The following is a 15,019-nucleotide window of genomic DNA, read 5'->3' as shown; positions in this document are numbered from 1 at the left end:
GAGGCCCAGCCCCCTCCCAGATCCGGCTCTGATGGGTCTTGTCTGTTCCTGGCAGTGCGGGCGTGTCCGCGTTTACCGTCCCTGCTTCACAGCCTGGGGTCCCCCTCATCTGATCGGATGAGTTGCAGGGCGTGGGCCCTGGGGATGCCTCCGTGAGCAGGGCGGGCTCTGTGTGTGCACCGTGTGCGCGAGCAGGACTCCACACGGTGCCCGTGACCTTGCTCCACTGCGAAAGCCCTTGCCCTACTTCCTCGGGATAAAAGGGACGAGACCAACGTGCTCCTGTCCATTTGCAGTCCCTGGACACCATTTCCAGAACTTTCCGACATCAGCCCGTTAAACTGAAAGAAGTTCTCCGTCACTGCCCATTTTTTACGATACGAACCTTAACAGAGAAGCATCTCCTGCTAAAGCCCCTGAACTAATGATGCGCTGCCTCCGCTCGGAGGCGTCTCCCTCCCAGCGCGCCCACCTCCGCCCAGGGCGGCTGCACCCTCTGAGCCTGTGGTGCTGTGTATTCGCTGCCTGGGCCCGGCCCTTCCCCCCTGCGCCGTCCCCTGTCCCTCCCACTGCCTTCTCTTCGTCGTCCCCCAGAGCTCACCCGAGCGCCATCTGTGACGCCCAGCCTGCTCTGGTCCCCTCCTCTGTGTGAGCGTCACGGCCTGCGAGTACCAAAGTCAACACACGCCCTGACAGGGACGCGTCTGCCCTCCAACCCCACACGCCGTCAGAGTGCGCTGGCTGCTCGCTCGCCCCGGGCCCCCACCTGCCCGACGGCAGTGAGGGTCTGCTAAGTGCTCGGAGCCGGGGCCCCTGTTCTCGGTGCCACCGTAACCGTGTCGCGTTTCCTCCTTAGGGTGAGCCTGGCGAAGCCGGAGAGCCTGGCCTGCCTGGAGAGGGGGGCCCTCCGGTGAGTGGGCTGGGGGGGCCCCGACCACGGGCCCCTGCTGGGTGGGAAGCTCACAGTCTGCCCCAGTTGTCCCGTCCATGCGACGGGAGCCGTGTTTCCCCTCACGCTTACCTCCGTGGGGTTACCGTACCAAGAGGGCGCGCGTGTGTGCGAGCCTGCCCGTGCACGCACGCGCGCGTGTGTGTGAACACGTTGGCGGTGAACACCCGCGAGCGAAGGCCGTAAGTCCCTCCGCCGTCTGCGGTGATCCAGACCTGCTCGTGGGCTGCCACAAACATGGGGGCAGTTGTCCTCTCATCAGCCCAGACTGGAATGTTCTGACCTTCGCAGGTCAGACGGGCGTTCTTTCCAGGACGGCCTGGGGGAGGCTCTTGGGCACAGAAGGCGGCTGGTGGACGGGGGTCTCCTGGCCTCTCGCTTCCGCCTCCACCTGCACACGGGGGAGTGGGCGGGTGTCCTGGGCCCCCACAGCCCCTCCCACCTGGAAGCCAAAGGTCCCCTCCAGGGGCCCCAGAAAGCCGGTGGGCCCATCAGGCCCACCTTGGAATGCCAGCGGGGCCAGGCCATCGCCGGGGGCCACCAAGGGCCGGGGAGCACGAGCAGCTTCAGGGACCCACTGGGCCCAGCGTGTCACCCCCCCCACCCCGAGGGCACTCGCTTTCCCGTGCAAACAAGGGGGTTCGCCTGAGGCCAGCACGGCACTCTGCGAAACCGGGGCCGGCTCCGAGGGCACCGACGCTGGCCTTTCCCTCCAGGGACCCAAAGGAGAAAGGGGCGAGAAGGGCGAGTCGGGCCCTTCTGGTGCAGCTGGACCCCCTGGACCCAAAGGCCCTCCTGGGGACGACGGTCCCAAAGGCAGCCCCGTGAGTAACTCCGAGATGCCAGGGCGCCCCAAAGCTGGCGACCTCCGGGCCCCGGCTTTTCTCATTCTCTGCTGGCACACTAAAGCTCCCGACCACTATGGGTCTTGGGGTAACGTTTGTAAAGCGTAGAGGCTTTCACACCAGCTGCTGGGCCGGAGATGTGGAGGTGAGGAAGAGGAGGGGTGGGGCGGGGGGCTTCCGGGCCTCATGTGCCCAGCCCGGGAAGCTTGCTAAATGGGCTGCAGGAGCAGCGGTCTACGCGGATGCCACCTGCCCGTGGCCTGTCCCACTTCGTCTCAGAAGGGACTTCTACTAGCCTGTTCTAGAAGCCTGAAGGTCTGGGCCTGGTCTCAGCCTGGAGCCCCAGGAGCGGAATCACAGGCACGGCGCCTGCCCTCCTCCGTGTGCCCCGAAAGCGGAGCGCTGAGCCTTCGTTGCCCGCGTGGGGTGTGGCTGGGATGAGGTGGTCTCCGGGGAGCTTCCGGGCCGTGGGCGCACTCCTGGTGTCGCACAGAGGGCATTGCAGGGGCTGGGTGAGGCGGGGGTCCTGGGGATGCGGCGGCAGCCCCCCGGTTGCTCGGGGCCCCGACGTGCCTCTCTGTCTGTTTCAGGGCCCTGTCGGCTTTCCTGGAGATCCTGGTCCCCCCGGAGAGCCTGGCCCCGCGGTAGGTGTTCAAGGCCACAGAGCCCCCACCCCCGCCAGCCCTCCCCCTGCCTTTGCCATCCGGGTTTTGCCTTCCTGGTTGTCTTCTGTGAATCCTCCTTGGGACACGGTGCTCTCCCACGTGGCCTCCAGGCTGTGGTGCTTAGGAGTTCCCGCTTGGCCGCCCAGAGAGGGTTGGGTTCTCGGGAAGGGACTGGGGACACGGTGGGCATTGGCGTGTGACTCGGGAGACAGGAGGAACTTGCTTTTATCCCCTCAGGGTCAAGATGGCCCCCCTGGTGACAAAGGGGACGACGGTGAGGCTGGGCAAACGGTGAGTCCACTCGTGACCTCCAGGGACCCCGGCTACCTGGTGGAGGGTGTCGGGCGCTCTTGGGATTTGCGACTTGCTCTGTTCCTTTCTGAGAAAAAGCCGAGCCCAGTTCCCTCGTAGGAGCCATTCTTACCAGCGAGATCCCTGCAGGGCTCTGCTGGAAGCTGGGGACAGCTGTACTACTGATTTGTCACTTGTCACCGGGGAGCCCCTGCCCACCACAAGCCCACCCGTGAATGTCAGGATGGCCTTACTTCTGCCTAATTGGTGCCTCTCCCCCAAAGGGCTCTGCCCGGGTCAGCCCCCTGGGCTGGGATCACACTAGACTTGCCTCTTATCCCCGACGCTGAGTTTCTGAAACATCGCTTCCAGGCACGTGTGCCCGGTTTGGAACCGACCCCAGTGGGCCTCCCCTTCCTCGGGGACAGCCCCAGAGTCCTCACCGATTTCCCTCACCCCCACCCTGCACCAACGAGGCAGGTTGCTGCTGGGCACTTCGACCCTCGGGCACGGGCTGGCGTCGCCCGTGTGAGACGAGCAGCAAACAAAGCCCCGGAGATGCCCGAGTTCCCCTGCTCCTGGGGCTGGGACTCGGGGCCACCCTTGTCCTCCCCGTGCCTCGGGGTCCACTCCTGTCGCCGGGGATGTGGGCAAGGGGTGGTGTGGACGGTCGCTGGGCATCCAGAGTAATTGCTATGCGGTGGGAAAGTGCTGGTTGAAAATGTGGCAGAACCGTGGCCGCGAGCCAGGGTTCCCAGTCCCGCTGCTGCTGGAGCCCCGGTGCGGGATGACTTCACCTGGGACTTGTGGCAGCTCCAGAGGAAGAGAAAGGCAGCCTCGGGGTCGGCCGAGGACGGGGCGCACACGCTGAGAACTTCGTGCCAGGCGTCCGTCTGACCGACCCTGATTCCCAAATTCTGTGTTCTTTCTCTGACCCCAGGGATCCCCGGGCCCTACTGGTGAACCGGGACCGTCTGGGCCTCCAGGAAAAAGGGTAAATAAATAATCCTGTACGTCGCCCCTGCCTGCGAGATTTCTGCGTGAGGCCCGCCCCTCCCCTCCGCCCTTCCGCCTGGCCCCGCGTCCGCTAGGCGGCCCTCGCCGGGCATCTGCTTCCGGTTGAGGCGTGCTCTCCAGCCTCGCCGTGTCATCAAACCTCAGACCTGCTAGGTCGGTCGCCCCGTGCTTTTGGGGGAGGCCAAGTGCTGATGCCATCGGTGGTGCCCGTCATGGGGGGAAAGACACCCACGAAGCCGGAGAGGGCCTCGCCCCCTGCATCAGACCTCTCTCAAAAGTCAGAGCGGGCGAAACGAGCCTTTCTCTGCACGTTGAATACTTAGCGTCTGGGGGGGTGCTGTGGTAGACTGGCCTGCCTGGTGTGTGAGCGGGAAAGGGGCCCCAGCACTGCGGGCTGCCAGAGGCCTCCCCAGACTGACCCGGAGGCCTTTTCCAGAACTGAGACCACTGGGACTCATTCCGGGGGGCCTTATCCATGCTGGCCAGCGGCCCGGGAGCCCCCCTCCCCTGCCCCCGCCCCCCGGCCCATCTCCCTGCAGACACAGACCTCATGGCTCTGGCTTCTTCAGGCAGCTTCTCACACGCTGTTCCCTTGCTCTGTTCCAGGGCCCCCCCGGCCCCGCAGGCCCCGAAGGCAGACAGGGAGAGAAGGGAGCCAAGGTAATGTGCTTCTCTGCTCAGCCGTGACTGTCGAGCTTCCCAGAAGAGCCGCCTGCATGGCGGCCGAGTCGGGCGTGAAGTGGAGACGTGGGGACACAGGAAAGCCACAGAGGCAGCAGGGAGCTGGGGCCGGCTCAGAGGGAGGCCTGGCTCTCGCCGCAAAGCGGGAGGGAGACAGCTTGTGGTACCCACAGACCCGCAGGCCGTCCGCCCCTCCAGCCTAAGGAGAGGGCAGCTGGTGCTGGGGCACCCGGCCTGGTGCTTGACCCAGTGCCCACCGCGGGGCCGGGCAGAAGGCGGGGCGCCCAGGGCCCTCGAGGGGCCGCTCCCTGTGACTCTGATGGCCCTGTGGGCCTCCTGGAGCTGCCCTGTCGGCAACTGATGCAGGGACAGGAGCCCTCCAGGCCCAGGCCTGCCCAGGCAGTGGTGGCTGAGCTCGCCATGAAGGCAGGGCCGGCTGGAACGGCCATGGTGGCCGAGATCGTTGGAGACTGGGAAGCCCAGACGACCGAGGAAATTAGGGGGGTGGAGAGTTGGTCAGGGTGGCTTCCGTAAAGAACTTGGGACAGCCCCAGATATCTGAGGGCATCTGGGGTCCTCTGGGCAGTGATCGTGGGCCAAGGTGGCCACAGCCTCAAGCATCTGTGTCCCTGCAGGGGGAAGCCGGCTTAGAAGGCCCTCCTGGGAAGACTGGTCCCATTGGCCCCCAGGGGGCCCCTGGGAAGCCCGGCCCCGATGGCCTGCGAGGGATCCCTGGCCCTGTGGTGAGCGAATGGGGGCCGGGGAGGGGCAGCGGCTGCCGGGTGGGGGCGTGGGCACAGGACGGGCCCTGAGGGGCTCATGCTGAGGGCCCGTTGCGTTTCAGGGTGAGCAAGGTCTCCCAGGCGCCCCAGGCCCCGACGGCCCCCCCGGCCCCATGGTGAGTGATGATCCTGAGGGGCTCCCCGGCAGGGGTGGAGGGTGGGGTTGGGGAGGAGAGCTCTGATCCCTCCACCTCTTCTCCCCAGGGTCCCCCAGGACTCCCCGGCCTCAAAGGAGATTCTGGCCCTAAGGGGGAAAAGGTAAGACAGGACTCCGGTGCCTCTGAGGCTGTGACTCGGGGCCCCTCACATCCGGGGTTTCAAACTATCAGCCACCTGTCCGTCCAGTGCCCGCTGCTGGCCGGGGACAGGTCCTGGAAGGCCGGGAACGTAACCAGTCTGTGCTGTATGGGGGACTCGGTCCCTGTCCTTGGTGGGAGACCGTGGCCGAAGGGTGTGCAGGGCCCGAGCAGTGTGCCTGCTGTGGATTCTGCAGCACAGCAAAGCCCGCTCTTTTTCTCCAGCTGGTGGGTGATCTTTTTCTGCTCACACTGATTTATGGACAGGTAGAAAGCACACACACAAACCAAATAGTTCTTTCTTTTTAAAAAAAATTTTGTTAATGTTTATTTATTTGAGAGAGAGATGGACAGAGCCCAAGCAGGGGAGGGGCAGAAAGAGAGGGAGACGCAGAATCTGAAGCAGGCTCCAGGATCCAAGCCGTCGGCCCAGCCCCACGCGGGGCTCGAACCCACGAACCGTGAAATCGTGACCTGAGCCGAAGCTCAACTGACTGAGCCCCCCCAGGCGCCCCCCAGATAGTTCCTTCTAAAAAAGGACTGGGGAGTCTGTTTCTTTTCTACTCCATGCCTATCACCACTCAATCCCTAAAGTAAGGAAAACTGGAAGAGTCCTTCTAGAGCTTTCCACAGGCTCCTACGAAACGAACACACGTAAGCCTGTGTAGAGAGCGTCCCTTGTAGAGAAACATGAAACATTGTCGTATCTGTAACACCCTGTAACTTTTTCCCTTAAGTACATAAGTGTCTCTGTGCCCATAACAAAAGGCATACACGGTGGCCATAGAAAAACTGGGCAATGCACAGCAGACGCACAAAACAGCGTCACTCAGGAAACCGTGTTATCACCTTGGTCTGGGATCTGTGTCTCCCTCTCTCTTTAGACCATGATTTGACCAAAGGCCGACCGTGTCAGACCTGCTCGTCTGTCCCTTGAGCTGTCTTTAGGCCGGTTTCCACACCGGGAGGTGTTGGCCGGTGACTCCGTGGCTTCCCGTGGCCGGGACGTGCCACGTCCCGCCGGCTCACGTGGTTGGCAGGGAGGCGCGGCCACAGCGAGCGCCGCCTCATGCCTTTGTTTCCAAACAGGGTCATCCAGGCTTGATCGGACTCATCGGACCTCCGGGCGAACAGGGTGAAAAGGGCGACCGCGGTCTCCCCGGCCCCCAGGGCTCCTCCGGCCCTAAGGGCGAACAGGTGCGTGAGGTGGGCCCCCCCCCCCAGTGAGCGTCCTCGCGGATGGCGAGAAGCGGCTTACGACCTGGCACTCTGTGCCCAGCGGACCCGAGGCCGGTTAAAGCTGCGAGGACGTCCTCACGTCCGTCGCGTCTGGAGGGGAACAGCGGAGGGGACGCTGCCCTGGTGGCCCCAGAGGGGGCGTGGCTTCACCCCACTCGAGGGCCTGTGACCCGGCTAACTGCCCCCAGGTCATTGGCAAGTCTCCACCACGTCTGCCAGACCCGCGGGCCGGGCTCCCCCCGACCCCGGACACGCACGCCTGGCCCTAGACTTCCCTGGGAACCACAGTAGTGATGGGCGCTTGCACCCCCAGCAAACCTTAGCCAGAGGGATCCTCCCGGCCCCGCACCACTGAGCCCCGGGAGGGCAGGGCACAGGTGGACCCCGTGGCCGGGGAAGGGCGATGTGTGCGTGGCAGCAGGATAGGGGACGAGGCGGGCCTGCCGTGGCTGTGCGCTTCCCCGTGTGAGCGAGGGCTTCGTTCCGGGTATAACTCTCTGCTTCCCAAGGTGCTCACGCCCTTGGCTGCGCCCACCTTGGCCCCCGCCTGACCCGCAAGGGGGCAGCACTCGTGAGGCAGAGCCGCGGGGGCAGGGAGTGAAGTGGGACCGCTGACGGCCCCCTGTGGCTGTAGGGTGGTGTCCTCCAGAGCCCCTGTTCATCTGCCACCGTCTTCCCCAAATGGGAGCTGTCCAGGGCGTGGTGGCCGGTGACCTCGAGAATTAGGAGGGTGTCCAGGGTCTCCACCACCAGAGTCAGCCGTCACAGCAAACCGGTCTCTGCAGCGTCCCGGCCGGGGGGGAGCCGGCTCGAGAATTTCTGGGATTCTGACAGCAGTGAGCTGCCCCGGTCCCTGTGTGGCAGAGGGGGAGGGGGAAGGGCGGGCTCTCTCAGCCTCCCTCTGCCCTGGCGGGCGCTTACGCCCCAGGGGGAAGCTCGTGTGGAGTCAGGGCTCCAGGTCAGCCTTGGGCGCCCTGGGGCTGCGGGGGTGCCGGAGGCTAAAACCAGCCGGGCTGGCCTGTGTGGACGGGGGTCTGGCTGCAAGCTCTAAGTGCGGAGGAACAAAGGGGAGGCACAAAGGGACCCCAGGACACTGACGTCCCCCACCCCCCAGGGCCTGTGCTCACACCACGAGTGGAAATCGGCAACGGGGGGACCACTGGGTGTGGGGCTTGTGTATTTCAAGTCGGAACGTTAGAAGGGGTGACGATACGAAGTCACCTCCCCATGGCCCGAAGATGCCAGAGTCTGGCCGGGCCCCGGGCAGCCGGGCGGGGGGGACGGGCAACCTCCCGGCACGTGTCCGGGCCCCTTGCGGGCCGTGTCCGCTGGAGGAGAGACCGCGAGAGCTGAGGAACTCGGCTTCCAGCAGGTGAGTGTGTCTGTGACCTCCCTTGCGTGATGGCCTGTGTTTTCTGCTCCTTTTCAGGGCATCACTGGTCCTTCCGGCCCGATCGGCCCTCCGGGCCCTCCCGGCTTGCCGGTGTGTATCTGGGAGGGGCGGATGGTCCCTGGTCGTTCTGGGGGGAGCAGGGAGGCGGGTGAGCCTGGGCCTGGGCCTCAGTATGTGGTGGGAGGGTCACAGGACAGTCAGGAGACCCGGGGTTGGGTCCCACTGCCGAGCGGACGTTGGGCCCAGGTGGATTTGCCCATATCTCCACGTCAGGGACGTGAGCCACACAGCGAGGTGGGGTCTCTGGGCCCCGGGTCCAGGTAGGGGAGGCGGGCATTTGAGGGAATGTGGCTGTTCTACCACACACATCCGCGGCGGGGTGAGGACAGCGTCCCCATCAACGTGAGCAGGACTGCTCGGCCCGGACGAGGGGTGGGGGGCTATCCATAGGGCACCCCCCATTCCCAGGGCACCCTGCACGCCAGGGTCCTCCCCCACGGCCTCCAGCCTCCGCTTGCCCCTTGGGTCCGTGTGGCCCAAGGTGGCCCCGTGGATCTGACGCTGGCCCTGCTCTCCCTCTAACTCTGGCTGCCTGAATGTGTGGTGTCTCGGCTGGGGTGGGGGCAGGGTGACCACGGCAGACAGGCCCCTCGGCCTCCCAGCGGGTGAGCGCCAGCCTGCCCCCAGACAAGCCAGTACAAGCTCAGGCTCCTAGGAGAGGGACTGGGGCGCGGGGGAGGGGGAGAAGGCCCAGCCCGGCCTGAGCGGGGCTGTGGGTCGAGGTGGGTACCTGGAGGTGAAGGGGTGCCCGCTCCCTGACGCTCCGTCCCCCACTCTCTGCAGGGTCCTCCTGGGCCAAAAGGTGCTAAGGGCTCCTCGGTAAGTGGCTTGCACCCCGAATGGGCCCCCTCTGCCCGGGGGAGGGGCGTGCATCCCCCTGGATGACAGCTTTGGGCCGCCTTCGCCCCCTCGACCCCTGATGGCTTGGTCTTCATGCTTCTCTCCCAGAGCTGAAGGTCCTGAGCACGTCCGCAGCCTGGGTCGCTGCAGACAGAGGCATCCGGGCCGTCGCTCCCCACCTCAGCAGGACGGTGCGCCTAAGCTCCCGTCTCGGGGCATCAGGCTCTTACAGCTGGGACTGTGGACGGGAGGGTCTCTGCCGTCCTCCCCCCGGCACGCTAGACTTTGTCCCTTGCCGTCTCCATGCAGGTTTCTGGAGATCATCCAGAGCACGAGGTGGGGTGAAGTCACATCCTGGGTCTCTTTCCTTTTTCCCAGGGTCCCACTGGCCCGAAGGGTGAGGCAGGCCACCCAGGACCCCCCGGCCCGCCGGTGAGTCCCCTTCGAACACTTGCAAGTGGGGTGGGGGCTGTCCTGGCGCGGAGGCGGTCGTGGGAGCGTCTGCGGGTGCTGTTTGCTGTCCAGGACTTGGTGGACGGGGTCCAGTTGCCTCTCTCTCTGGGAGGCCTGGTTGGGCAGAGGGGGAGAGAGTGCACACGTGCGTGTGTGCGTGCGACAGCGGGCGGCACCACGCGAGGCCCCCGGGTGATGGGTAGAGGCCCTGACGAGCCAGATTGTGGGGCGCGCCCCCCGGGTCACCCCGTGTTGGCAACACAGCGTCTCGATTCCTGTGTCTGTCCTCGGCCGGGGCCCCCACACGGCCCCCGGGAGGGCTCCTCCCGCAGGCGCTAGTGCGGTCCCACCGTGTGCAGCCCCGGGCTGGGCTGCAGAGGCGAGGGCAGAGCCGGTCGCTCGGGGTCCAGCCGAGGCTGGGAGGAGGCAGGCGGGTGCGCAGGCGAGGCCTGGCGGCCGGGAGGGGCGTGCCGCGCTCCGGAGCAGGAAAGAGGGAGCAGAAGCCCCCCCGAGGTGGCCCGGGGTCTGCGGCCGGGACGCGGGGCCCCCCCCCCCCCGGCCCTGCTCCCGCCAGAGCCCCTTGGTCCTCTCTGCACACAGGGTCCCCCCGGCGAGGTCATCCAGCCCCTGCCGATCCAGGCATCCAGGACGCGGCGGAACATCGACGCCAGCCAGCTGCTGGACGACGGGGCCGGCGAGAGCTACGCGGACTACGCAGACGGCATGGAGGAGATCTTCGGCTCCCTCAACTCCTTGAAGTTAGAGATCGAGCAGATGAAGCGGCCCCTGGGCACGCAGCAGAACCCCGCGCGCACCTGCAAGGACCTGCAGCTCTGTCATCCGGACTTCCCCGACGGTAGGGGCGCGCGGGGGCGGGGACGGGGCAGCCCGCGCGGCGGGAAGGACACGGCCTCGGGGGGGGCCCCCCGTCCGCGCGTCAGCTGCGGGCCTGACGGAGGCAGCGCGGGACGCGCCCCGGGAAAGGGGGGGCCGGGGAGGCAGGGCCGGGCTCCGAGGCGGCCCGGGGCCCGCTTCCAGTCCCGTCTCAGCCACCGTCTCGTGCGTCACCCGTCACCCTGAGCCTCAGCTGCCCCGTCCGTGAAGCGGGGACAGAAGCGCGTGCCCTACCAGAGGACAGAGCGGCAGAGACAGTGTGCCGTGTGCTCAGCACACGCCTGATGTCAGGGCTGCCGCGGGAGTCACGTCCCCTCCCCGTGCCGCTGGACTCGTCCTAGTGTCGGGATCCGGGCGCCGCGTGGGAAGCAGCCTGCGAGACCCGGACTGTCCCGGAAACGCAGCACCCCTCCCGGGCTCACGGCCCTAAGCCACACGCAGCCCACGGCCCCGTTAGCCGGCCGGCTGCTGCCCCTCTGGGAGGCGTGAGCGCTTCTCCCCCGAGGTCCCCGGTCCCCGGCCTCTCTGACCCCGAGCGCGTGAGCCTCCAACCCCACCTGGAGCATCTCTGTACTCCCGTCCGCCTGCCGCGGGGGCCGTTCGCCAGCGCTGACGGGCCCTGGGCTTCACCCTCCAGCCCGGTTCTTGGTGGCGGGTCCGTCGTGCCCCCATGTGGGTGCAGCACGAAAGGCAGAGCGCGAGCGCACAGACCCGGGGAAGGCCCGCCCTGGCGGCCTGTGGGCCGGGCCGTGGGTTTTGAACGGTTGGGCCGACAGGGTGCGGATGCTTCTGGAACCACGCAGGGAGCAGCTCACGAACCCACCTCCCCATCTGCCGTCCAGGTGAATACTGGGTAGATCCTAACCAAGGCTGCTCCAGAGACTCCTTCAAAGTTTACTGCAATTTCACGGCCGGAGGGGCGACGTGCGTCTTCCCCGACAAGAAGTCCGAGGGGGTAAGTGCCTGCCTCCCCGACTGCCTTCCTGTCACCGCACGGCCGGGCTGACCGCTCCGGCGGTTTCCAGGTGAAGGTTTCTCCCCCGGAAAGTAGACCAGAGCCACGGGACACGGTGGGCACAGCCTCGTGCCATGGCAGGGCGGAAGAGGGTAGCCCCCGGGCATTTCGCCCCCCTCCCCCGGGCTGGGATTTCAACCACTGGTCGCTCCAAGCCTTCCTCAGATGACCCCATGGTTCTGACCCCAGGCCGACCTGAGGCCCTTGGGGGGGGGACTTTGGGGCCAAGTACAAAGTCACCCGGACACGTCTCTTAGAGGCTGGCGTCTGCCTCAGTTCTTAGTAGGAGCCTCCTCCTGGGCACCTGCTCCCGTCTGTCCCGAGTGCAGCGCGTCCTCTCTGAAGTCTGTTGGGTGCAGGGTGTCGGCGGGCGGGGTTCTGGTTCACGGAGACCGCGCGGACCATCAACATCAACCGTCGCCTCTGTGCCGGGAGTTTGTGTGTGTGCACAGGTGTGTGGGGTAGATGTGGGCTCCTTTCCGCCTTGGTGCGGCACAGGTGAGGTGAGCGAGGTCTCTAGCTGACAGATGGCACAGAGCCCTCTGCGTGGGGCCTGCGCAGACCCCCACGGCGCCCCTCAGGCGGCCAGCTGTGCAGACAGTCGAGGCTCCGATGCAGGAGAGCCGGGCAGCCTGAGGCCTGCAGCTCCTTACTGGCCACAGCCCCGAGAAGCAGATCCCCTGGGAGAGAGCAGCAGCAGGGCCCCCTTGTCTCTAAATCTTGCTGAAACTGGGGGGCCCCAGCACCCCTGGGCAGAAGGCCCGGCTCACAGGGACAGGAGCTCCACCCTGACAGGCACGATTTGGGGACCCCTGTTTTGTTTTTTAAATTTTTTTAGTGTTTATTTTTGAGAGAGAGAGACAGAGCATGAGCGGGGGAGGGTCAGAGAGAACCGAGAGACACAGAGTCCAAAACAGGCTCCAGGCTCCGAGCCGTCGGCACAGAGCCCGACGCGGGGCTCGAACTCACAAACCGTGAGATCATGACCTGAGCCGAAGTCGGCCGCTTCACCGACGGAGCCGCCCCTATCTTATACGCACTCTCCCCAACCTGAAATTTGAAATCCCTTTCAAACGCGACAAACGCCCTGAGGTTCAAAAAGACAACGCAAGCCGCAGGACCCTCCCGTTTGGCAGAGGCCCAGGAGGAAATTCAGGTGGAAGAGACGCTGGTTCTCATCCTTTTTGTGGCTCTTTCCCCACCAAGCGGCCTCGCTTCTGGAGAACCAGCAGATACCCCCGGGGGCCCGAGCTGGCGTTGTAGTTGGGCAGACAGCGGGCCGGGGGGGCTGAGTGACCCCCACTGCTCTGCCCTCTTCCTGGGACTGAGCCTCATGCAAATCGGGACCCTCGGCCACCCGGCCCCTCCCTGTCAGGCAGCGGGAGGGCGGGGGTTTAAGGCAGAAGGAGTGCCCACCCGCACCTGCCATCTGCTTCCCAGAGGAGGCCAGGTGCCCGTTCCGAAATGCACAGGAGGGGGCACTGGGGTGCCTCTTCTTCCCCGAGGCCCCTTCCCCTCCCCGGTACGAGGCCAGCCCAGAGGGGAAGCCCCGGGGGGGACAGGACAGGGAGTCAGGCTTCCGCTTCCCCTGCTGTGCACAGCAGACTGTGGGGCCTGGGTCCCGTGGGCCCGCCCGCTGGGCTCCCCGGCTCTGTGCCTTCAGCCAGCGGCTCCCCGTTCCTGCTCCCGGAGCCAGGGGCAGGCGTCCTCCCCGAGGAGGGGTCACATGCATGCATTCGTGCACGGAGTGCGCACCGGGTACGAGCCCGCTCTGTGCTGGGCCCCACCTTGGGAACAGCGCCTCGGCCTTGCGCTGAGCACACGCCAGCTGGGGGCCCTCCTCTGCCACCTCCACGCCGCGTCTTCAGGCCGGCACCACCCACCGCACGCACGCACGCACCCCCAGCCGGCCCAGCCCTGGCAGCGCCCCTGCCCACCCCGTTCCCCAGGCGGAGCCGCGGATCACATGGCGGGGTGCCCGAGTGTGCTCCCCTTGGCCCGTCAGCAGATGCTGACCCTTACTGTCATGACTGCCTTCATCTCGGCCCCCGGGAATCCGTTCGGTCGTCCGGACCCTGACCCCGCGGCCCCACCCGGCACTTGGGAAGTGCCAGGCCCCGCGCTGGCGGCTGGATGTGCACAAACGGAGAGAATACCGAGGCCCCCGCTCTCCCCTTGTCCCCGCCGTGGCCCCCGGGCTGTCCCCGGGCGAGCGGAACCCCCTCGGCCACGTGGGGCGAGGCACAGGGGCGTGCCGCGGGCGGGAGGAGGTGTGTTTGCAGGCGGGGCAGGCTCCTAGTAACCCTGTCGTTCTGTTTCTCTCCCTCCCCACCTCCCCGCTCGATGTTTAGGCCAGGATCACTTCTTGGCCCAAAGAAAACCCGGGTTCCTGGTTCAGTGAATTCAAGCGCGGTAAACTGGTAAGGCAGCCTCCGACTTGCGCGCGGTTGTCCTTCAAACGCGTCCGTTTCGTATCTTACAGAGTAAAATGGCCCGCTGGCCCAAAGAGCAGCCTTCTACCTGGTATAGTCAGTACAAGCGAGGGTCCCTGGTAAGTGGCCGCCGGGGCGCTGCCTGCTCGCGGCACAGCCTGGCTCGCGGCTCTGCATGGCACTGACGGCCGCCGTGCCACCCCTGCTCGAGCCCCTCCAGCCAAGCTGCTCCGCGGCACGCGACAGCCAGACCCAGCCTGGGCGCCCGCCATCCCCGACGAGGGGTCGTTCGGCCTGGGGGCAGGCGGGCGGGTTTCCAGTCGGTCTAGGACAGGAGGTTGGTGCACGGGCCGCCCAGAGCCACAGCCGGGTGCGGCTAGGAGTTGGGACCAGAGACCCCAGGAGCCGGAGGGGTTTGTAAAGCGCTGCGTCCTAGCGGGCAGGTCAGACGAGGCGAGTCCTGGGCCGCTGACCAACTGAGTTCCCTTCAGGACACGGGCCCCTGCGGCTGCCGGGCCAGGGGCCGTCCTGAGGGCCCACCCGGCCACGGGAGTCTCTGCGCATCCCGCACGACTAGGCTAGTCCCTGCTTTAACTCCCGGGGAGCCAGTCCCAGTGACCTTTCCCAGAGATGGAAGGGCATGGAATACCCTGAAGGAAGCCAGTGATGTTCTGTCACCGGCACAGAGACCGAGAGCCGGTCTGGGCTCCTTTACGTGCGGCCAGCGGCCAGCATGGGCTTTGATCGGACCCCTTTCTGGAAGACAGTGCAGAGTCCGTGCCCTCCTTCTAGCAGGCGAAGGGGCCGAGGGCCCAGGACGTGGGTGCGTAGCAGGTGTCCCACCTCGCTCCCGGCCTTCACGTCCTCAGATCTGGTTGTCCCCTCTCCACGCGCCCCCGGAGAGGGTCCTTCCCCTCCCGGAAGCCATGTCGCGGGAGCTCCGTGGCTCGCAGAAGCCACGTCCCCCAAGGACTCACGGAGCGGTGGCTTCCCGCTGGCCTTTGCCCCGTCTCCGCCCTCGGGGCCCCTCGTCCTCACACCCTGCGGCACTCTGTAGCTAACAGTATTGCATGCTGCCCACGTCCTGGATTTCCAAGGCACTCTTTGCAGACACTCTGAAGGTTCGCGCTCGCCTCGCCACGTCTGTGGAGACCTCTTTAATCTCCC

General features: G+C 66.2%; 1 protein-coding gene across 2 annotated transcripts in view; it reads left to right on the top strand.

The window, feature by feature from the left end:
* COL5A1 (collagen type V alpha 1 chain) overlaps nt 1-15,019 on the top strand; it is a 149,120-nt gene that overhangs the window by 124,686 nt on the left and 9,415 nt on the right. The window contains exons 49-64 of one of the 2 annotated variants that reach the window (XM_078436289.2): nt 857-910; nt 1,666-1,773; nt 2,385-2,438; nt 2,697-2,750; nt 3,691-3,744; nt 4,374-4,427; nt 5,084-5,191; nt 5,293-5,346; nt 5,435-5,488; nt 6,616-6,723; nt 8,195-8,248; nt 9,002-9,037; nt 9,437-9,490; nt 10,112-10,367; nt 11,248-11,360; nt 13,903-13,971. In XM_078436289.2, coding sequence (XP_078292415.1) covers nt 857-910; nt 1,666-1,773; nt 2,385-2,438; nt 2,697-2,750; nt 3,691-3,744; nt 4,374-4,427; nt 5,084-5,191; nt 5,293-5,346; nt 5,435-5,488; nt 6,616-6,723; nt 8,195-8,248; nt 9,002-9,037; nt 9,437-9,490; nt 10,112-10,367; nt 11,248-11,360; nt 13,903-13,971 — 1,284 coding nt within the window. Of the gene's footprint in view, nt 1-856; nt 911-1,665; nt 1,774-2,384; nt 2,439-2,696; nt 2,751-3,690; nt 3,745-4,373; nt 4,428-5,083; nt 5,192-5,292; nt 5,347-5,434; nt 5,489-6,615; nt 6,724-8,194; nt 8,249-9,001; nt 9,038-9,436; nt 9,491-10,111; nt 10,368-11,247; nt 11,361-13,771; nt 13,841-13,902; nt 13,972-15,019 lie in introns of both variants that reach the window. The other variant, XM_078436288.2, reaches the window with a different exon arrangement.

Source organism: Panthera onca, chromosome D4, assembly GCF_046562875.1.
Source record: "Panthera onca isolate mPanOnc1 chromosome D4, mPanOnc1 haplotype 2, whole genome shotgun sequence".
NCBI lineage: Eukaryota > Metazoa > Chordata > Mammalia > Carnivora > Felidae > Panthera > Panthera onca.
Note: the sequence above shows the minus strand (reverse complement) of the source record. Positions and strands in the feature narration are given on the sequence as shown.